The sequence below is a fragment of the Nicrophorus vespilloides genome, unplaced genomic scaffold (assembly GCF_001412225.1).
Source record: "Nicrophorus vespilloides isolate i.1.1-1 unplaced genomic scaffold, Nicve_v1.0, whole genome shotgun sequence".
In the NCBI taxonomy this organism is placed as follows: Eukaryota; Metazoa; Arthropoda; class Insecta; order Coleoptera; family Silphidae; genus Nicrophorus; species Nicrophorus vespilloides.
In genome coordinates, this window is record NW_017095810.1 from 1,559 (window position 1) to 26,634 (window position 25,076).

The 25,076-nt window shown below is 29.6% G+C and overlaps 2 protein-coding genes across 2 annotated transcripts in view; one reads left to right on the top strand and one right to left on the bottom strand.

Moving 5' to 3' along the window:
* Nucleotides 1-579: 579 nt before the first annotated feature.
* The window catches only part of LOC108565049 (somatomedin-B and thrombospondin type-1 domain-containing protein-like), a gene marked incomplete at its 5' end in the record, with an annotated part of 75,767 nt that continues 51,270 nt past the window's right edge, over nt 580-25,076 (top strand). Inside the window, one exon of the mRNA XM_017924307.1 lies at nt 580-771. Within this exon, the coding sequence (XP_017779796.1) occupies nt 580-771 (192 nt within the window). The remainder of the gene's footprint in view (nt 772-25,076) is intronic.
* On the bottom strand, nt 9,427-17,559 carry LOC108565105. The gene is made up of 2 exons (XM_017924401.1): nt 17,437-17,559; nt 9,427-9,789 (listed from the first exon to the last, which is right to left on the bottom strand). The coding sequence occupies exons 1-2, from the start codon at nt 17,468-17,470 to the stop codon at nt 9,497-9,499; spliced, it is 327 nt and encodes a 108-aa protein (XP_017779890.1). The 5' UTR covers nt 17,471-17,559; the 3' UTR covers nt 9,427-9,496.

Here is a 25,076-nt window from a genome sequence, read left to right on the forward strand (position 1 = left end):
GTCAATATATTCGTGTAACTAATATTTTCATTCTCAGTTTGGTTAAAAGGCCGTAGGTACGATTTTTTTGTTCGCACAAACGTACTTGACTTTTCTAATATAACGACTCACAAATACACAATCTTAATGTACATGACTCATATAAGTTTGTGTATGTTAGTTTGTCTGTAAGTGATTTACACACCTGTTTCTTTCTTCTCATGAACGAACTTGACATGTGATTATCTATGTGATTGATGAGATGAATTGTGTTTTTAAAGGATGTTATCTGTTATATAAATGATGTTAAATATTATAATAAGTTGATTGTGTAATTATTATGATGATTACGTGATTACAGATTTAAGTTTCCTATAGTTGTAGCATCAAATTTATTCTACTTCTCATAACCTAACTTCATTGTATCAGAAATAACTTCTTTTTGTAATGATATAATGTGATGAAAGTTATCTGCAGTTGTAGTATAAAATGTTTGGTAAAAACTATGTATTTTATATAATTAAAATGCAAGAGCTTGGTGGTAGTGTGTAGCATTTGTTAATTAGATGTAGGTGTTTAACCGTATTTGGTTTGTTACAGTTGTTGACTGTCAAGTGAGCCCTTGGGGACCGTGGAGCTCATGCGATGCGGACTGTGGGGCAGGAACGATGAGCCGCTCCCGCACGGTGGTGGTTGAACCGCAGAACGGTGGCAGACACTGCCCCAGCCTTCAGCAGAGGCGCGGATGTCAAGTATCCAATTGCCATCACCACCAGGATCCCGCAATCAAAGGTACGTTTATCATTAAATTATGATACATGTCAAAAGCAAACCAGCCCACAAAACGCAACGTGATCATCACCTGAAAACGCTAATTTCATTTTAAGTAAACGCATTAAACAGAGATTTGGCCAGCAGGGTGGATGCGTGATTAATAATTTAATGGACGTTTAAAAAGTGGTGGACGTGTCGGTCTTAACGAGAATTCCGCCTTTAGAATTCCTCGGAATGCGATCCTCTCATTACCCGGAACGTTGTCTAATGATTAATTGGATTATCCTTGTGAGGTGTGCCTTCGAGCGGAGGTGATGTGCATATGCAAAAGTTCCTCGAATTGATTAATTAGGCAAACATTGAGTTTACCATTTAGTGGTTTTGAGGGTGCCAGCGGAATGAGCGATGATGATGATGTATCGGAATAGGATATTTTGAGTAATGCGCGTTAAACATGCCAATGTTACTTGTACCTTGCACCAGCTGTGCATTAATTATTACGGTTCGGGGTTCCGGGTGGAAGGAACGAAGGAGGCGGGACATGACCGGGGCAGCTCCTGCGGATCGTTCCCCAGATCCTCCTAATTTATAATACACGAGTGGATTAACCCTAATCTAATCTGCAATGTAACCGAACGTACAAACCTGTATCAAAATCCATCCTTGCATCTATTTCTCATAAAAGATACCATTCCAATACAAATATTTTAATTGTATTGTCTACATGTGTTCATTGTATTCTGTTAATTACTTTTTCCCGTTGTTTTTCTTATTCATATTAAACTACGTACATAGTGATTTTCATTTTCGATTTAGTATAGCGACCTAAAGGTGTACTAGAATGTTTTAGATATTTCTCGGGAATTCTATTATTTTTCTTGTATATAAATACAACAATACCTTGCATAGTGCGACTTAGATCAGTGTGGAATCGCTATAGTACGATTTGAAAATTTCAAAGCAACCTAAATTTGATTTAAAAAACATTTTTCTTTGTACATAAATGAATTGATTTTCTCTATAAAGCGTCTTCGATTAGTCCGGTTTCAAACAGTGCTGTATATAAATGCAGCAATACTTTGCCCAAATCGGCTGCGAACAGTGCGGATTTGCTATAATCCGGTTTTGAAAATTTCAAAGCAAACTGGATTTTATTGAGCAAAAAAATAACAACATTTTTCTTTGTACATTAATGAATTAGTTTACTCTACAAAATTCTCAATTAGCCCGGTTTATTGATGTATATAAATACAACAATACCTCGCATAGTGCGAATTAGATCAGTGTGGAATCGCTATAATACGATTTGAAAATTTCAAAGCAACATTTTTCTTTGTACATAAATGAATTGATTTTCTCTATAAAGCGTCTTCGATTAGTCCGGTTTCAAACAGTGCTGTATATAAATGCAGCAATACTTTGCCCAAATCGGCTGCGAACAGTGCGGATTTGCATCCGGTTTTGAAAATTTCAAAGCAAACTGGATTTTATTGAGCAAAAAAATAACAATATTTTTCTTTGTACATTAATGAATTAGTTTACTCTACAAAATTCTGTTTATTGATGTATTTAAATACACAAGTATCCACCTCTATATTCCCAGGCTGATGATTATCCGAATCCATTACCTACATGTAATTTTTTTTATATGATACCGCTAAAGTTGATATTTCCTATATATTGACTATGTATAACATGATACACCTGTTAGTTTATAGAAAACTTATACTGTTTTACACTTATTATAATTTATTAGTTTTCCGAGAAATGGAAAATTTAAATTCAATAAAATATTCTTGTTTATATAAAAAAAACTACATACGTATTATTTAGTATAGTGAGTTATAAGTGTACTAAAAAGTTTCCGATTTTTCCCGGTAAATAAATACTTAATATATACCAACATTTCTCATTTTTATATTTCAATAATCTATTTTAATTAATTCTTACAAATAATTTTAAAATATATATAAGTTATCAATATATTAATTAACGTTGAATTTCTTATGTAACAATAATTCTAATACAAACAGCAATTTAACAACCTCACGTTTAAATTGTCATTTAGTTGCAACAGCCGAGGAAACGTTCCCATCTGATTTACGATTCATAAGTTTTCGCACGAAGTTTCGATGCGGACGTAACGAACAATAGTTACAGTTCCGCGCAGTTAACAAGTTATTTCAATTGCGATTTTAATGTAATCTCCTTATTGCTATTATTATTACAATCATAATGCGCGAAATCAAATTTTAATTAAAATAGAAAATAGCACCGCATTGTACGTAAAACGAACCCAAATCGATTGCTCGATATTTCGCGGAGTTAAGGAGCGGACGGAATTTAATATTCTGTAATGAAATTTTCAGTACAATTCAATATTAAAATTGCAAACTTCGCTAAATGTATTATTGTATCACGATTGATTTAAATTTGAATTTTATTAAATTTTCATTAAATTAAAAATACTAGCTTTTATCAAAGGGGATAATTATAAACTCAATAAAAAAATATATAAAAAAAAATTAGGAAATATTAATAATGCTTTATCTTCTAAATAGTCGATTCAATTAGTTTAAATTGCTATTCCGTCCGATGCATGAAATGGTGAATGCGGTCCGATCGCAAAAGCTACCCTATTTGCGCAAATATATAGAATGCGAGTTTTCGTATAATGAATAACGGAGTTTAATTAGTATTCTAATTGATTGACTCATTATGTATTCTATTTATAGATGTAACAAGTATATGTAGATTATAAAACATGAAACGTATACATTGTATACTCTATAATTAAATCATTTAAGCTATAGTATAATATTGCAATAGTTCTTCTATCAAAAGAAACGTGTCTTTACATTTTTTATTTGGAATCAAATTCATGCTAAATACTCACACTTTAAAATGATGTTATTGGTATAGTTGTATCGTTTATCATTTAGCTGTAATTTAAAATCTAACTTGAAGAAATGTTTTTTAAAGCATAGAATAAGCAATGTCTTTACATCTTTGCTTATATCTAAAAAAGTGTACTCGAAACATTCATTGTTAAGCAACCAAATTAAAGCCAAATATATACTATTTAAAAGTACACTATACAATATATTTACTATAGTTACAACTTTTGTCATTTAGCTGTAATTCACTGTCAAACTTCGAAATTATAGTATAATTACTAAACTACAAATAGTAGAATCTAATTTTAAAATAACAATAAAAATCTGTATTAAAAATATAAACTGGTTGATTATTAGTTGAGTATGCGAGGAATATCGAAATTTCATGCCAGAATGTAATATTTGGAACTAGGGCCAATATCTGACAATCATCCGACAAAATATAACCAGAAGTTGTGGTATGAAAAGAAAATAATATCAAATCAGTTAATAAATGTCGATAAAAATAATGTTAGCAATGTATTAATTCAGAAGAAGTTGTTTTTCATTGGAGAAATAAGATAAAGGACAAACAATCAATTAATTCCTTCGAAATATGAAACTGGTTGAATTTTTAGTTAAGTATGCAAGGAATTTCGAAATTCATTTGCGCTGAGAATGTTACGAGGACGCGCTATCACCAAGCCAGAATGAAAGTGGTAGAAAAAAGTCCACAAATGGAATACTTAGGGCTTTATAGACCAGTTACGAAGAAGAGGACGAAAGAAAAACAACACGTTTCCAATCATCCCTATAGCACTTAATTTTGCAGCAAGGCCAATTTCCCTCCCTCGACCAACATGCATGTACTTCAGTTTGCTTTTCTGGGAATTCAATTATGCAATTGATTGTTACATATAGGTGTATAAATATGATGCCGGTATATTCATTATTGAGATCGATATTAGGTCTGGTTCCTAGAAACAATAAAGCACGACGAAGTGATTGTAGGCGTAACGGTTCAATTATTAGAAGTACATTCCGCTAATTAATTGGGTTAATTGCTTACCTGAAGAAGGCTATGCTCGAATTCATAAGTATTCGGATTATTTTCTACGGAACGCTCATTTTTTTTTGTATTATTATTATTATAAGCCTAAGTCGATGCTGGTTTGTGTAAAATCAATAATGGTGTTAGCTCGGAAAACGTTCATGCACTTAATTAACTCATACGACCTAATAGAGCACTAAATTCTATCCCGTCTGCATCAATGCCTTTTTCCTATATCATTTGCACGATTTGTAGGAGCTTTCTCGACATATTTTTTTTATAATTTTATATCGATTATGTAGTACAAAATATCATTATTATATATATCTACAAGTTAATGTAATAAATACTACAAATTTACTGAATAGAATTTTTTTTTTTAATTAATTTAATTTCACTCTCATTATTTTTGTAAGATCTATTTTTTATTTACAATATTCCTAGAGGAAAATTTTCTAAAATTAATATATAATTAGTATTTATTTATATGTTACTCAATGAAAATGTAGTTTGTAGTGTTGTAGCTTTGAAATTCACTATAGTAAATCCGGACTGATTGTAGCATATGAGAGATATTGCAATACTTTAATTTAGAATAACATAACAATTTATTCAATTATGAATCAATGATTTCTTTCTGATAAACTATTTAAACATTTTATAAATTTTCAACTAATTATAATAATTTTTACAAAATAATCTCTATTTGACCACGAATCAGTAGTATACAAAATCAGTTGTAATCAGTAATAATGAAATTGCGTTTCGTCGGTATTGGATTTTGCTTTGTTTCGATTACATTTTGTAGCGCGCAACTCAATTTCGGTGGAAATTTCTATCGTTGTTATATTGCATTTTCTATGCGTTCGTTGACAATTCGCCGAATAAGTTGCAAAAGTTGACGAAATTCAATCCACAATAATTATACCAATATTACAATACGCGTTTTGGCTTCAAAATACAGTTTCAATTACATAATATTATTTATTATGTATACATGTTATAATTTACCAACACTCAAACTCAGTAATACTATTCATTAACACAAATAAGGAAATATTTTAATTAATCTTCTTTTATAATTACATCATAATACTAGTATTTAGTAATCCATTATAAATTTATAATTCATAAGTACAACCAGAAGTTGTAGTATGAAAAGGAAACAACATTAAATAAGTTAGAAATAAAGTTACACAGAATGAGCAATCAATAGGTTTAAAAATGTCGAAAAATAGATGTTAGAAATCTATTGATGCAGAAGATGTTGTGTTTCATTGGAGGAGGAAGAATAAAAAGGACAAACAATTAATTAACAAAACTTTTCTTCCTTCGATAAAATCTTTCTATTTTCTTTATGAAAACGTATTTCTTCTATCCCAAAACGAAGTTTTGCTTAACGGAAAGGTGTTTATAGTAATACTTTTTTCGTTATTCAGTAGACTTGTATGCTTTGTATGAAATCGTGTAATACGAGATTTTTCCTTTTATAGAACGGAATCTCACATTTTGTTATATTGCGACTTGTAGAAGAATCGCATTAGATAAAAAGTTATCCCAATACTTTGTATTGCATAATAATCAAAATCTTTAAAGCCTTTTAGATAGATTTGATTGTTGTATAATAAATACTTCTATAATGCAGTAACAATTAACTACTGTACGACAATACAATTTATACGACAATTAATTGCATATTTTTTCGAACCCCTTTAGATGCAAAACACCAATATTTTCTTCTATTTAAATAATTAACCCTTTGTTACTAATTGTGAGGCGCACAATACATTAAAAACTTCATACCTTCTTCATAACTAACTTAGTACTTGTCCTTTTCATCACAACATCTTCATCACATCATCATTCTTAGCAGAATCTATCAGACGACACGCGAGTAGTGATTTTATAATATTTCCTTTATGATTTTAAGCAATGGAATTAGCAATGGAATCAGACAAAGACAAACAATCGGAAACTAACGTTATATTTCACGGAGTTTCTCAGACGCCACGCGAGTAACATTGTTAGGAAATGCCGCGCGAGTAACAGTTAAAACAATGTCTTCTTATTTATAATAATAATTGTCTAATACAGTAATGAAAAAAAATGTAAAGCAAAATAAGTAAAGTATATTGCAAATATAATAATCCCGTCTTATATTAAAATTACCATCCAGACTGAGGAAAGCAAATACCTCTCACACCACTCCAGCATCGCGAAATTGTCCTATCTATCTCTTCAACTTTTTTTTTTATTAAAAGGTGAAGAGATAAAGAAGATGAAAAAAAGGAAAGAATATTTGTCCTGTTCTTTTTATCCCATCGTTTCCAGGCACGGAATTCCATGCGCGTTCCGTCTGGAAAAACTTGAGCTGCAGAGAAAGAGAAATAAATATACAGAGGAAAGAAGGGCGTCATCGAGGACGGTATTTTCCACTCCTTCTTCTTCCGGTGTTGCGCGAGAGGATAAGGGGATTCGTGGACAAGGTGCTCACCCACCCCCCCCCGCACTGAAAGTTATTGCGATTATTAGAATAACGGCTTTCGTTATTTCGCCTTTCATTTTCTGCAGCGCATTTTTATACACTGCTTTTCTCCCTACACATTTTAATCTCCCCCATTTATTGTTTCTTGCCGTTTCTTATTTTTCTTTTCTTTCTTCTTCTTTCCGTTTCTTATATATATATACTTTTTTATGTCCTGCTATTGCGGAACATGAAGCGAGATGAGAGCATAATTGTATTAGGTAACTTTAAAATTTTCTTTTAATTAATCAAGTTTGTTTTAAAAGAGTTAAAAATCTGTAACCGAAGCTGCGGTATCAACGTTTACCGGAAATTATTTCTTACCGTTAATTAACTGAATTTAGGTGGTTTTAGTTAATCAAAAAAATATTAACTTTTATAATTTAAATGTTTCCAACTAGCTTTTATATCATTCATAAATATACTAATCGAAGAAATAAATACAATAGAAGTACAGCACAAAATTAGGCTTATTTCAAAGGCAAATGTAGAATCTATTTTTACTATTCTTAAGGACACTTCAGCCTAAATTTTAATCATAAAATTACTTTTTTATAATTTTACGGGAATTCCCGGGAATTTTCCGGGAAAACTAATCCTCTAATTATCATAAATTCAAAGTACATTTGTTTAACTTTCTTAAGATTAAAAAATAAATAAATATATAATAGACTTTTGATAATTTTACTATAAAGTTGGAGGAAAACTATCAACGGTATAAATTATTTAATTTATTTCACAAACATCCTGAGATTAGCAAACAGATATCGCATGCAAAGTAAACATGAGACAAAGCAGTGATAAACGTTTGTAGAAGATCCTTGAATCCTATTACCTGCTTCTCGCACCCGTCTATCTTTTTACTTACTCGTCCTTCTGCTGAAGACTTTTTTTTTATACTTTAATTAATTAATTGAAGCTTATCAGCTTCCTTTGGGGGGATCATCTCGCCCTTTGTTTAAACGTATATGCAAAACCTAAATAATTTACATTTTTAATTGTCTAGACGTTCTTTGTGGTGTTAATTGCCATTTCCTTTTCTCCTATTCCACAATGGAAATGCATTTTTTCTACCGTAAATTTCAGTGAAGCTATCACATTTCTAAAACAAACTTTATTTTAATCAGTATGGAAACACATTTTAACAATCACATGACTCACATAGTGCGGGTTATGTCAATATTCCGCATTGTTAGAAACCGGACTAATCGAGGACTTAAAATAAACATAGAAATAAATAGGACAAAAAAAGACTTGAAATATTTTAATTTACATTTATTAAATTATCTTCTTTTAGTATTACGTCATAAACTACTATTTCGTAATCCATTATAAATGTATGATACAATAATACCTCGGTTAACGTATACTTCTGAAAACAAAGCTTTGATATAACGAAGTACGCAATTTGAAGCCTAATTTAATATAAACAAAATTTTCGGGATTTAGGTCAAACATTTGACAATTATCCGATAAAATATGAGAAGAAGTAGTAATATGAAATGAAAATAAAATCAAATAATTTAAAAATGAATAATCAATCAATTTGTTTGAAAATGTCGATAAAAGGATGTATTGATGTTTGTTTAAACTATAGAGAATCCTCACAGAATGAAGCCGCACTAGGCGAGGTACTGCTTCAACAGATAATTTAATGAAACTGACTTTAACTTTAAATATTTATGTCTAACATAAGTAAATGCATATTTTCCTAAAGACAATTAATCTGTTTTTTCTTTATAAAACGTATTGCAAAGATTAGTATTATTTGACTGTTCACAATGTCTAATGTATCCACGAAATTCATTGGAGCTGTACATGTTTCCTTTCATAACTTAATCTCCTCTATTAGATCCAGTTCGTTGGCTTTTTTGTTCCTTCCAACTTGTTTCCTTTCTTAATGATTACCCTCATTGGTAATCTTCACACTTATTTATCCACTATATGTCCTTCATAGTGGGATTGATTCCGCTTAATTGAACTCAAGGGTTGATCCAGGAAGTTAGTAGTTGTTTTATTTAAGTTCTCACATAAAACTTAACATTGAGGTTTTCCCTTTAATTTAATAAATTGTTAATTAATTTTATTTTTTCTCAATGATTGCTTAATAAACTTAAACAAGTGAATAAATTGATTAAAATAACAAATTGTTTTTTTCTCTTAAGTTTATTGATAAATATAAATTTTTCTTATACAAATTTTACTAAAAAAAAAGGAGATATTTAAATAAATAAAGGAGAAGTATGACAGAAAGAAATGCATTTATTTTAATCGAACGTGTGAAAGCTGTTGTTAATCTACCGTGTTAGCTGGTGTGTTCAAACCGTTTTGGAAGGAGTGCGATGGATGTGTAAAGGGATTTCGCCGTTTCGGCATGCGTCTAATGATATCCATATTAACGAAATTTACGTCCTCTTCGAAATTATCCGAAAGCAAAGTTTCCTCGGATTCGTGGCGCACGGCTAATGGATAATCCCCTTCTCCTTCGTTCGGAATCCTGTAATTGTCGTCAGCTTCGTTCTCGTCCTCCTCGTTTTCATCATCCTCCGCATTTTCGCCTCGCAATTCAGCTGCATCTTCCATAACTGCAATAGTGAAAGAATAATGCTGACATTCAATTATCATATTTCAACATAGATTTTTTCTCGTAGTTCAAAAGAATAATCAATATATACGATTTTAAAGCAATCAGTAAATTATAACTTAAATTATTAGTGAAATGTTTTTATTTATTCTTTCACATTATTATTATTTATTAAACACATTGACAGGTAAATTTGTTTTTAATTGAAAATAAATCACAGACAAAAATTTAGTTTTTTTCTTGAAATAGATTTTTTATTAATATTTTTTTCTCAAATTGTTGTTTATTAAAAAAAAATACTTTTGGACAAAAAATTATACTTATTCATAAAATTTTGATATTCTATTTTTGAAGATTTTAATATTGTTGTTTATTTCTTAAAATTTAAATTTTCTATCCAGAGTTACTAAATTATTTTATTTCGATTTAGTCGGGATACAGACCCTTTTTTATTGAAATTAATTTCTTTTATTAAGAAATACAGTGAACATTCAATATAGTAACCTTGTTTCCTTTCTTAATTATCATCCTCATTGGTAATCTTCACAATTATTTATCCACTATATGCCTTTCATAGTGGGGTTAATTCCGCCTACTTGAACTCAAGGGTTCATACTCATCAAGGAAAACAGTAGTTCTTTTATTTAAGTCCTCACATAAAACTTAACACAAATCCAGATCCAAATCCTCTATAAATTTTGTTTTAGATATAAAATCCATATAGTCACCTTGACTATTAAAATAAAATTAATCAATGAAAGTCAAATATTAACATGGTAACATGAGAGCAATAAAGAACATATTTTGTTATAACAATTTTATTAAAACTTTTTAAGAACTGCTTTCTCGCGTTTTTCTCATGAAATATAATAACAGAAAACGAAATTGTGATATCAAAGGTAACGGATGTTCACAGTACTCATTTTTTATCAGAAAATAAGATAAGAGAAGTAAATTTACATATATTTTGAATAATTAACGTAGATCTTGCAAACCATTATTAGTTTCAGTTAAATGTCTTAATTTAAATACGAAAAATCTCTTAATAAATATATAAACATAGAGTTGTAATGTAATATTTAGTCGAATTGTAACGTACAATTGATTTTGTTAATGGATATATTACTTAAGCTAAGAAATGTACATATATATTAAATAATTATACTTGTACCATCTTGAAAGTTCTCTACGGAGCCCGGCGCATCCGCCATGTCCACTTCCATTTGTTCGTCTTCTGCGGGTTCCTCAGGAGGACGCTCTTCCTCATGGTTTTCAGTGCTCCTCAACCGTATAACCCTTTGCAATAAATAGAGGAAACCCGCTCCGACGCCGCCAGATGCGGTCATTGCGTGATTCAGTTCACTATCGCCATCACGTGAAATTTCAGCATGCCGCATCGATTAAAAACTTAATTAAAATCTGACGTACATTTTTTTTTATTCGTTTGACGTTATATAATGAAATTTAATATAATACAGGTATCTGACGTGGGGGAATTTACTGTTCATAAAAAGAATATATGACGTTATTTTGACAATTTCTTTTTTTTCAAATCGCAACTATTGTTTGCTTAAAAATTCAAATTATTGTAATATTTTTTTTTAGTATTTTTTCTTCTAATTTATAAACTTAATTCCTCTTTGAGTATTTCATGTGTTTATGTATCGATAAAGACAAAAACACATACATTTCTTTTATGTAATAAATTGTGTACAATATTTATGATTTTCATAATTGTTCTAAAGAAGGTCACGTACTAAAAGTTTTGGAAGTATAATACATTGAATGGATTGAAAAGATACATATGAAAGCTAGATGTTTGTGGTATGTAGCGAATATTCGTACATTGTTGTGGTTCCATCCACTTCGCTGTAATTCGCGTTCAAAGTTGAAAAAGTGAAAAATTAACGATCGAAAAAGATTTTTTTTATTTTGTTTTTTAAACTATTGAAACTAGGACAAAAACTACACACATTATTTAGCAGTGAGTGAAAAGACGAAAAATTACTTAGAAAAACTGGTCCAACGTAGGAAACTTTTTTAATTGATCTTTTAATTGTTTTATATCTTACTTTTCCATTTTTAACCATTATCAATTGTTTTTTTTTTAATTAAATTATATTATTTATAGTATGATTTATTTACTCCACTAGATTTTTCATTACAGATTTTAATGTTTTTATTCTTCATAATTTAATTTCAATTAACGGTTCAATTTGCTAAAGTTCATTAATTTCCCCATTAGAAAGATCAAAGATATCAGTGAATTAAGTTGGAATTGGAAATTTACGATTTAAGTATTTTTTTTATATTATACACGTTGAGAAACTCTTCTCTAAATCATATTCACAAATATAAATTATACTTTACTGAGGGAGGCGAATGTTTACAGCCAACGTGTACAATTATATAGCACTTGTTATTACGGTATTTGCGTAAATCACGTTGAGGTCACGCAGCTAAAGGTTATTTAATGGAACAGAAATAATTTAATGGCAGCACATAACAAATACACGTATTCGCATCTAGATTATTAATATTTACGTGCTGCTAGCATATTAAATTATAGAAATAAATCTCAGGCATAGTAAATTTAATATACAATTTTGCAAGAAATTACTAAATTTCTTACCTTGTTTACGTAATAAATGCCCCATTTCTTACATTATTAAAAGAACGGAAATGCTCAAAGTTTTATCTGAAATTATTATTAAAATATAAAGTATTATATAACATTTCTCATTTGCCATTATTTACTTCAATTTTAACAATTCTTATATGACATTTCATTAAACTTAACATATATATTTTCAAAAAATTGCTATTTTGCAACATTTTTACACAATTCATGTAGTATTTCTTTGTTTATTTAAAAAAAATTGAAAGTGTTTTTATTAAATTATTATATAAATTACGATTTGTATTATTCTGAAAATGTTATATATTTATAAATAATCATATTAGAGCAATACCTGCTTCGATCAATACGGATTCACTATAATCTGGTTTGAAAATTTGTATATAAATTATACAGTCAAGTTTATTTTTGTACGGTTTATGTTGTTTATTTTATATCCTCGTATAGTCGGGTTTCAAACAGTCCGGTATGCGAGGTTTTGCTGTATTTAATTTAAATAAAACGTTTTGCTTTATAAATCTTATAGAAACGTACTGTTACTTATTTGATCTGTATTGTCGATCGTCTGAAATTTGAAGCGTTCAGAGATATTTCGGCTAAAGGAATTCGGAGATTCCAATATACAAAGCGCTTCTTCGTCGAATCTGCTCAGGCTAATAAAATAGTGGACATCGAAGAAAATTCCAGTAGAAATACAGCAAAAATTTGCTCAATAAATATTTTACGCAAAGCAAGATAAAAAGAAAGCAAGTTCATCCTTTGTTGATACAGATAAGAATTTTGTGAATGCTCTAAAGTCTAGAATTCAATAATATTGCTTGGTTATTTCTGCAACGAAATGCTCATATAAAAAAATATGGATTAGTAATAAAAAAAAATTATTTTTTCTACAGTTATATAACTGAATTTACGCTACAAATGACACTTTTGCCGTTGCTCTGCTAAATAGTATCCAGTCGGCGTAAAATAATATTGCAGATAGAAACACTTTTTGCGTGCGACTGCACTTTTGTTGAGTGGATTATTATTTGATAGTCAAAGGGAGGAAAGTCTTTACCGGGGACGGATGAAAACAGTAGAATTGTTTACGTTTTTTTTTTGTTTGTGCAACCTCCCGCCTCATCAGATAATGGAGTTTTTTTATGGTACACACAGTTATTCTCAATTCTCCAATTATTCATATACACAACATGATTGACATACAATTTCTATGATTGTATTGTACAATATGTACAATTTCTATGATATGTTTAATCGGAATATTTACTTGATTTATACCACTAATTAGTTTTTGTTGTATTTTAATTGAATCATTAAAAATAATTAATTAATATTTCCTGCCAATTATAAATATATAATTTATTATTAATTAAACGAGAAGAAAATAAAACTTGAGTCTGATAATAAATTAAAAAAAAAAACATTTATTTAATCAATTAGTGTACTTTGTACAAAATTTCAGTGATTTTTTATGCAATTATAAAGATTTTCTACAGTAATCTAGTGATAATTGCAGCTCCAAGGTTTCAAAGTTGTGGCTTCGTTTGAAAATTCGATGACCCGACAACATCGCACAGGACAAAAGCGCACAGACGAAAGCATAAAAACGTGTCATAACAAAAGCGATTGTAATACTACTTGCGGCTCCTAGACTTTTTTCAACAGGAAAGTGGCTCTTTGCTTCGAAAACGTTGCCGATCCTTAGTATATAGAAGAAATTGATATCTACACAATTTTAAGTCCAGTTTTTCCATAAACATATAAATTAATTATAGTAAAGATTAAAAAACAGCCATTATTAACCTATTTAAAGAATAGGTTGGAAATAATCACCTAATCTTTATTGCTTTTTTATGTCTTAAAATGTGCCAATTGTATACACAATTTTAATAATCCACAATTACAAGAAATTATTTATAATAATTATTAAGTACTTAATGTTTACTATTTTCTTATTCTTATAAAGTATTTATTTTAACATATCTTCTAACTCAATAAGTTCGTAGGGTGACATATAGATGGCGCATCTATCAAAAAATCCATAAGATTTTTCGGAAGTACCAACCTTCAGACGACGCCTGTTAAAATTATGCTATACGATATACAAGTAAATTACTTGGCAATTTACAAGTAATATTCACAGTATGCAATTTGTAATGCTTCTAAGTTAAGTGATTTTATTATATGAAATGCATTTTATTCGAAAGATAGAACCAATAAAATTGTTAAGAATTAAAAAAGCCGCGTGTTCAACTAAATTTGTACTACTATTTTATCTAGTATTCCAAACTCCTTCTTTTCATGTGCCAATAAGTAATGTTTAAACGATGAAATGAACTGTGATTCTTTGTGATTAGAGCCTGGTTTTGCAAATATTGTATTGAAGAATATATATATTATTGTTACATTGCTAAGATTCAGACACTCGACAAATTTCCTTGGAATGGAATTGAAATTATAGCAATTAATTATATATCTCTCAGTAGGTATATTATTGGTTGTGGTATATGTAACTGAATCATCGGTAAAGTAACAGCCTATAGTTTCAGCACTGTATGCCGGGGGTTAATATATAGTGTTGCGAATAACCGCAAGTTTCTACAACATATTGTGCTAATTGTAATAATGATTTATGCGGTTATTATTAATATGAAATATGTTTGTTACACAACTATAATTGGAGATATGTGTTATGTGAATTGAAAATTGTATTGTATAACTTAATTTATGTAATTTAGATAGATTCAAAAATATATAAATTATTCAGGAAATTTTTATTTATTAATCGTATGTAATTTTAATATCTTGTATAATCCTTTAATCTTATATTCACGTTTTATTATCACAAACTTATTTTTTTAAATTAATGTTTAGATTGTATTAGGATTTTATAAATTACATAATTTTAAATACTCTTAAAGACAGAATATAAGCTTCGGGCAAAAATATTCTTTCTTGATTAATTTTTAATTAAAAAATGTGAGAATATTAATTCCGTTGCGTCGTAGAAAAGTTCAGATAAATAAGACTTTTAGATTTAATTATGAAGAATTGACTTTAACATAACGAATTTTCAAGTAAATGCAATAGCAGAAATAATCGGTTTTTTATTAAATTAAAAATAAAAATATGGACAAACTAAATTTATTGATTACGTTGTAATGATTTTTCTTTAAATAAAGTATAAATTTCATTTCAATGTATACACTACTATAAAGGAATTAATAAAACTAAAGTTTTCTCTATGAAATAAAACTGTTTTGATATGAAAATTATGAAATTTGTCTCATTTATTGAAATTTAAAAAAATAATAGAACGTATTTACATAATCATATTAAAATGAGAAAGAATTAACTGTTACAAAGGGCTGTTGACTATAGGTCTTTAAAACAATAAATATAATGTTTAGAATACAAAATAGTTTCTATAAATATTAGTTATTTCTTCAATTATATAAACTGGTGCGTTTTTTCAGACTGTTTTTAAAGAAATTTCAATATATTTTTTTAATAAATTATGGCAAAAAGTCTTTGATTTTTATAACACTTAAATTAGTAAACTAAAATTGATTGTATTCATATAGAAATATGTTTTACAGGTTCTGAAAAAGTGAATCGAATCCGCACTATGTTTATATCTATAAATATCTATTTACTTGCTATTGAAAAAAATATATTTATATATAAAAAAACGGTTTGCGACAAAGTTATTTTGATGAAGTGAACTTTATCATGTGCATAAAGATGAGGATCATTAGGTGAGTTTAATATCAATAAAAGTAAATAAATCTGTTTCAATCCAGGCTGTGCTATTTGCTATACATAGTTCGATGACGAAATAACAAATTTCAATTACTCGTAAATAAATAGCCTGTTTACTTTAGTCGAGAGTTAGAAACGAGGGCAATGCAAACAGAATTAATTGAGGAAGCTATGTGCTGCGACCAGTGCACAAAATGTATGGATATATTTAGAAAGCAACCCATTTCGTCTTTCTTTTTCGTTTTTCTTTCATCCAAGTACAGTCGACTTTCTCGTCTGCCCTGTAATAACGGCGAAACGTCTACTTTTTGTAATTCCTGGTAAAATATTCGATTAATGAGCCGAGGTAAATGCATTCGACACGAAACTCTTTAACTAATTCAGATCGATCGACCGTTGCATTGTTCTTTTCCTGCCAACATATGGAACATGGAACACGCACCGCAACAAGATTGATGGTGCGTTGCTTATATTTACCTACTTTTTTTATTTTTTTCTGTATGAAATTCGCAGCACATAAAATAGCGCCGGTTTTCCCATTAATTAACGCAACAAGCACGGTCGTTGCTGTGATCTGTCTAAATTAGTGGCGACAACCTCAAATGGCACACCTGTATTTTGGATACGTGTACCAGAAATTATCCGGACGCCGGTTTTTAATTGTATTATAAAATCAAAGCTCAACATTCGATTCTCTATTTTCATAATACGTGCAAATTAGTTTCGAATTCTAATCAATGTCCATTTCCTGCATAAATACATTTTGCATGTAGCTTACGCTCAATTAAGCTCACTAATTACCAGTTTTGCGGTAACAAAGGACTCACATGTTTACAAAATAATTATATATCCTATTTCATGATAAGTACAATTACGATATAATTAATATTATCAAATTATTTAAAACTAAATTCTAAATTGATTAATTTGTAGCTAATTTGAAGGTATATTTAATTAAATTTAAAGGCAATTTCCAAATAATACAATGCATAATATGTAAAACGAGATATTTCACGATTCTTAATCATCTTTTAAATATTTAAAAATATCTGGAACAGAATGTCGATCCGATGTTTCGAATAACACGGTTTTAAATAGCACAAAACTAATTATACGATTCTTGACCTGATTTTTTTATAAACAATTTTTAAATTTTGATAGGCAAAAGGGAACTTTGCATTTTTTGCATTAAGTCCGCGAACGACCTTCACAGTTTCCAAGTTTACAACGTTGTTCATGGCCACCTACCTGTATTAACTAAGATTATCATATCTGATGTCATTCACTGGAACTGTGTATTATTTTTGTCGTTTATTATCTTCATCTTCATTTTCTTGCTGCTCATCATCTGACTTTGCCTCAATGTCTTCATCTATGCATCTCACAAGTTTATTTTCTTTAAATTTCCATAAAACTGCACATGGCATACCCCCAGCAATATCATATATATATATATATATAAATAAAAACAAACATATTTTGTCAAACTAGACAAATTTAAAAAATCTACGAAGATGGTTGTTTGTGCAAAAACCACACATTCCAGTCAAATAAATGTCAAAATTATTTATATTATATAATTTTTTATATAAATTATATCTAATATATTTTTGAGGCACATCACAATAATAACCGTCACTCAGGTACGAAAAGATTCAAATAAGGTAGTAGTTAGTGACGAAATATCTTTACTATAGTTGGTTGAGACTACATCTAGTGTTTTATGGTGAAAATCGGTATTCAGTTATAAAACAGAACGCTTTACATATTACGACAGGTCCGAAAGGGTTAACTGTATAATTAGTTCAATATTAATCGTTTGTACTATTTTTTAAAAATAATTAATTTAAAAAATTCTATTATTTGCTTTACAAAAAATATAGGAAGTAGCTGTATCAGAAACCTATATTTTTACATTTATGTAGTGTTTTCCTTTATAGAAAAGTTAATAGAAAAATTAATTAATAATAATATTATATAGATGGTTCATTGTACAAATTAATTATAGTACTTGGACATAAAAAGATTGCATTTAGCACACTTGATAAGAGAGTAATAAAAATGAGGCGATTGTATTCAAAATCAACATTTCTGTGTTCATATAAGGTATGATGATGGAAATACGAATCGTCAGGAAGAATCAACTGCAGCAGCAAATTTGAAACATTAGAATAGTGATTTTCAACTGGTCTATAGCGAAATTTTAAAAATATAATAAATTAAATTATTTCAAAGAAGTTTCAGTTCAAAAACATGGCCCCTTACACTCGTAGGCCCTTCCTCATTGCAGACCCTTGCTGTTCTGTAGCATATTTTGCATATACTTATGTTCTGTTCTTTTTCTTCCACTTTGAAATGGGGTGGAAGTATGTAACTTAGCTCGCACAACAGGGTGCACGTGGCCAGTCAATGTCGTATTAAATACTAAAAAAGATTAAATACACATATCTGTAACACATATAGGATCATATACGAACTGGGACCCAGCGATTCTTATAGGTCTTGGATAGGTAAATAAAATATTATATGAATTGTCATAAGAGTACCAGTAGCAACAAATATATATAAATCACATAAAGTTAATCCAACAAACCGATAAAAATAATTAATTATATAAAAATTCAAATAAATAACTTACATCACATATTCAAACAACACAACCTGATTTTTTGATAAACTTTAAAATTAATCTGTAGATATTGCCTTCTTCTCTTCTTAGCAATACATCTATTGAGTTTGGGAGATTTACATTGTTTGATATCAATTCACTCCACAAGGCCGTTCGTATTCATACTATTATCTGGGCATTCAAAAAATATATGATTTGTAGTGGCTATCACTTGAGCAACCGATCTGTCATGCCCAGATAGTAATCTAGTCAACGCCAATACTTCTTGTTTCTTAGTGAAGCCCATTCCCAAGAACCACGGATTGGTTCCTACTGCAGCATTCCACTCAAAGTATCTTCTCCCTTTATAAGTGGATGCGTTTCTATATATGTATTGCCACTTTTCGCATATACTTCTTTATTACTTTTTTTTGATAAATGCTAAAATAATAAATGTATAATAAATTACTGATTGATATTAATAGCTATGATTCTTCATAGTAATCACGTTGACGTTGAAACAAATGTATTATATAAAAAAACCGCTTTGTTAAATCAGGAAGCCAATCAAATGACGAAGAGTCATTTTAATCAGCATTTTTGATTGACCCAACTGAACTATAATTCCCGTACATCAAAAACAGCGTATCCACATGATGTGCAGCCAATCCGATGCGAATCCTAATCGCAGTTAATTTCTGCGGTATCGGTATTTAACGTAGGGGATGTGCTCAGTTTAGAACATCGGACGGACGTAATTAAATCCTCGTCACACGAATTATGTGCACGGCGAATATTCCATTTGATTTATCGCACAAGTGTGTGAGTGTGTGTGTGTGTGGGCCACGGGATCTGCATTTACTGGATGACGGACAACCGGAAACGTGGCCGGATTAATTACTCGAAACTCGTAAGACTTCATTTCCGGCGGCAAAGGTACCGCCAAAGCATTGAATTCGCATTACACGAGCAATGCGAGAAATGAAGCGTGCGAGAGAAAAAATGAAGAAAACGAAGCAAACATTTGCGTTCGAGTTTTCGCCTCTAAACGAGTTCCATGGAATGTTTGCAGTTTCCACAGAGACGATTCTAACGAGTCTAGTACTATGTGTGTGTGAGAGAGCGAAAAAATGGTGTAAATTTATGATGATGATTTCGTGTCTTAATGAGCTTTGCTTCCATCGATTCGCTCTTAACTGCAGTTCCGTAATCATTCTAATCATTAGTATTCGATAACATGGTGTTTATCGAACAGTTTTCAATTTAAATTTACATCAATGAATGAGTAACATTTATAATCATATTCCCAATGTTCATCATTAAAATTAAATAATAAAATACATATATTAGAGCACGATTTTCATACAGAAACTCTACTAAATTGGTATTATTAATGGAATTACAATTGTAGCTATTTCCAATGAAACAAAACATATTTTTCGACTATAAAATTAATTATTGAAAGGGTATAATAAATAATTAATTCTAAAAATTAATGTCTTACAATATATTTACAATAAATATTTTTTAATAATAATTTTAGGAATTTCAGTTAAAATCGTCTTTTGAAATTAGCCATTAAAGTAAGAAAAGTTTCAATTTTGTTCAGAAGATTTATTTGTAAGATTTTTTGAACTAATAATTGTTAATGGAAATCGTCGAGTCGGACCGGAATGCTAAGTGCTCAGGAACTGAAGATTAGCGAGAAAACCGTATGGAACCATTTGCATAAGGCTGGTCTCAAGAAGAAGCTCGATGTATAGGACAAAACGCTCAGAAATTTTAACTTTACCTAATATAATATATAGATTTCGAATATACACTTTGTATTAAATTATCACTTGGATTAGGAGAAACTAGTTTAAAAAAAATATAAATACTTAAAGGAATTGAAAAGCTTCGATGTGGATAGTATTTTAGATTTAGATTACTTTTTTCTGCCTCCAAACAATTCCTATTCACCTGTTGTCCTGGGACCCATGATCGAGTCCCTGTGCGAATTGCATTTTATAGTAGTATCTAGAACAAAGAAATTGAATAAAGGAAATACACCATTTTATATATTAAAGTTATAATTAGTTATTTATAGGCAGTTAATCCAACTTATCTTGTTAAACTTTTTTTTATTTAGTTAGCTTTAAAATTAAGTCAATTTTATAGACGTTTTATAATTTGTAAAATAAAATTGTTGTTTTTAATTGTTGCTGTTTTTCTGAATTGGAATTAAGTGTAAAATTTCTTGATGTAATATATAAGGAATACTACAGTATGCACAAGAAGAATGTACGAATTGCTTAATGGATTCGGTATTCAAAATTCCATAAACGCCAAGGAATTCATCTTCAGACTAAGACGAAGTACACAATAACACCGCGTCTAATTAAGCACTCGTACTTACGTAAAGTATGTTTAGCAAGTTGCGAATGCAGGCAATTAAATATTCATTTTTAAATTACTGCATCTCCTCCGGTCCTACTGTTAACTGTAACTTCGCTGCATGCACGGCTCTGCTTACATCAGGATTAGCGAAAGCCAGGAGCGAACAGGCGCAGCCAGACGCTATAATTTCGAAGTGAAACAACGACAATTCATAGGACGTAATTTATATTTAAAGGAGCCATTATACGAAATCAACCCGAGAAATTAATACCCATTCTCCAATTCCCAATGATTCGAGCAGCTTTATCTCGCTGTGCCAATTCGACACTTCGAAGTAATTAAAACGAGTTTATATATTATGCAGGAGCGAACAGTCACAACAAACAGTCGGTATTGGAATTAGCTCACTTAATTAAAGTCTCTTCTTTGCAATGTCCAATTGAAATTAAGAGATGGAACAAATGATACTATTTACACTTTCAAATGGATGTAATATAAATAGACAAATAGATCCAATTAAAGAAACATGATCTCAGGATAGACAATTGACTTAATTTACATTTTAAGCCAAAATACATCACTCCTACATCGAAGTGTGATATTTCATACATATAGTGAAGAAAAAATAACATGTTGACGAATGTTCTTCAGGATATATAAAGAAATGTATTCAAATTGGAGAAATAACGTCGAAGATAGTTGTAATAATAACTAGTTCATATGAATGAAAATTAGAACAAGCTAAAACTTAAAAAAAACAACAAAATAAAAGAAAGTTGCTTAAATTAGACCGGCGTCTAGGTTGGACCACTATTGAATCTTATATTGGGATTTTATACCAAATGGTAAAATTGACTTATACAATAGCTTTGATTATAGTGTATCACATATGCAACTAGTGAGTAATTATGATTATGAGGGAATTAAGTTAGCAAATAAATTTGTTTAAAAGAAGCTAAAAGTAATATTGCTCAAATTATATTTACGAATATGGAAATTAAGCTTAGTGATCTATCTTGAAAAACCAGTTGCTTTGATTGGACTGATCTCAAATGCAAATTAAATTAGAATGTATTAATTATAATATTTATTGTCTATATTTACTAAAAAGACAAATAAAATGCTCTGTTGATTGTATATAAGAAATGTATTTTCTTTTTCTGAAATTTGAATGTGGTCCAATCTAGGCAACATATTATTGAAAATATTACACACTCGCAGAAACCATCAATCCATCATTCAATCGCCACAAAATCACAAAATCACCAAATAACCCCACACACTACTCATACACACCATCTTTACAGACACTCCCCCACACACACCTCATCTGCAAACAAAATCTCACACACACAATACCCCACAATCAAATATCACAAAATACTCACTCACATACCAAACCATGTAAAACTTTCACACTCACCCGCAAATCAACCCAAAATGTAACGCTTTTTTTTCTTTTTAATTGTAACCATAAAAATGCCGAAAGAGCCTTTGTAATATGTCTCAATCTGAATAAATAACCTGAAATATATAAAATATTACACGTAACTCACCCTATATTTGTTTTATAAAATTGTATTTGTCTTATTACAAATAAAACTAAATAAAATTGTTGCAAATAACTACTGACTATAGGTTATAATTGACTTCATAATAATTATTCATGTAATCACAAAAATAATTAAATTAAACTCAACTCATCTATCACAAAAGGCTATTGACTATAGCTCTTAATTATTATATTATTGCGTAAGTCAACTTAACTTTTGGACAATTATAATCATCTAATGTAGATTCCCTATATATAACATATTGATGGTCCAACCTAGGGGCCGGTTCAAATTCGGAAACTTCTGTTATTTGCTATAGCAAAATAATCACTACTTTTCGAATGTTTTAAAGACTTCTTCATCGTTCGATTGAAATTACGAATGCGTACGGAAAATAAAACGGTACCTTACTTCCTTTTTCCTTCTTAAACAAATTGCTGTTTGAGTAAGTAATTCGGAGGGAGGCGGCGGCGGCTCTGGATTTGCGTAGAAATGGAATATTTATTGGGGCAGGAAATTATTCTCCATCGTTATGCAGATGAATAAGAAGGCTCGGCGAATGTGTTTTTAATTGATTTCGGCGCAAGAAGGGTTTTACAGAGCTGCGGAAACGTTTCTCTGTCGATAAATCATCGCCCCGAAACAGGCGCATCTGTTTCACTATGACTTTTATGGATTGGCTCAATTTCATTTAATACCCTCTCTCTCTCACACACATACTCTGTATTTCTCATCCCCAGGCTTAAGACTGCCGAACAAAAAAAAAACTTTCCGGATTAACTGAAAAACTTGATGAACATATTGTAATGAGAAGTGACGTTAATGGCGAGCATTTTTTTTATTTCGATGATGCAAGAACTGTTTTACACGCCCTTTGTCACGCGGTACAAAGGTCTCATTTGCTTTATTATCAAGTATAATTCATGTGACTTTTAATTAAGCCGTAACTCCAGAAGCCTTTTACTACATTCTACGCAAATGTAATTAATGAAAAATCCATTTCCCTCATTTTTCAAATTTATTTACTTTTACACATTTCTTACTTTTAAAATATAACTTTTATATAGTTCTAAACTCAATGACTTACTTCAATCAATACAATATTTATAATCTAATAAAATATCAACCTTTGTTTTTTATTTAATGAAAATGAATTATTAATATTAATGTAAACATATTTATTGTTCACTTTATAAGTTTTCATTGATTCCCAAAAAAAAAAATAATTTACTATTGCGTTTTATTCAATATTTAAAGTTTATATTAAATATTAACGTAGAATATAATTCTAATATTCGGTTCATTGTATTTATTTTAATATAAAATTTAATCTCATTAATGTTGGAATGACGAGACCTGCCTTAATAATTTTTGAACCTGCGCCAAATTTAATTAATTTCCACCCTTTCCGACACCTTTCAGCAGGATTGAAGCTTTTTATTAATCAAGTTTTGAGACGATTTTTTTCTTTTCAATTAAATATTGATTAGACATAATTGATATTTTTTTTATATATAATTAACGTAATGCACTTTTCATTATATAATGTCACTTAAATAATTTACAATATGAACTTCAAAGTATGTTTTTTTATAAAAATTCAATATTGTTCGAGTTAGTTGTAAATGATTTAAGAAAAAGTTATTTTTAATTGAAGTTTTACAAAGGTAGTATTTATACTTTCGTGTATATTTTACTGCATTTTTTTTGTAATTATATTATGTAAAAAAGTATAAAGAATAAAGTACGTATTAGATTTGTGTGGGAAACAGAGGTATTACAAAAAAAACACCTTCCGCGTGCTTTAACAATGGGGGATGGAAAATGTAAGGAAAATAATCCAGGGATTGCATTAGAACGGGGGATTTGTTCAATTTCCTTGTAACTTCTAAGTTGTTTTCCTAATCGAAACTTGGAAGGGAGACTTATTGGACGACTTAATGGATTATTATACTCTACAAATTGGTATAGTTTGTACCGGAAATTGAGAAATTCTATACAGGTGCAAAAAAAAAAACTGAAATTACTTAAAAAAGTACAAAAACTAAATTACACATCTATGTAAGAATTATTCATTGATTTCATTCATTTACACATTTTTATTAGTCCAATTATTAGTTATATTTTAACAAAATTTGCAGTATTTTTTGAAAAAAATAAGAAGACAACAATATAAATTTAGGTTGACACAGATAATAAATACTTTAGACGTGTATTCCCGAAAGTGTAGAGAATTTAACTCACGTTGAATCGTTCGCGATTTGCCGATAAATGTGCTTCGTTCCGACGAAGGTGTAATCTCTTTGAGTGTTTTTATCTCGAGGGTATATCAATTGAGTACTTACAGA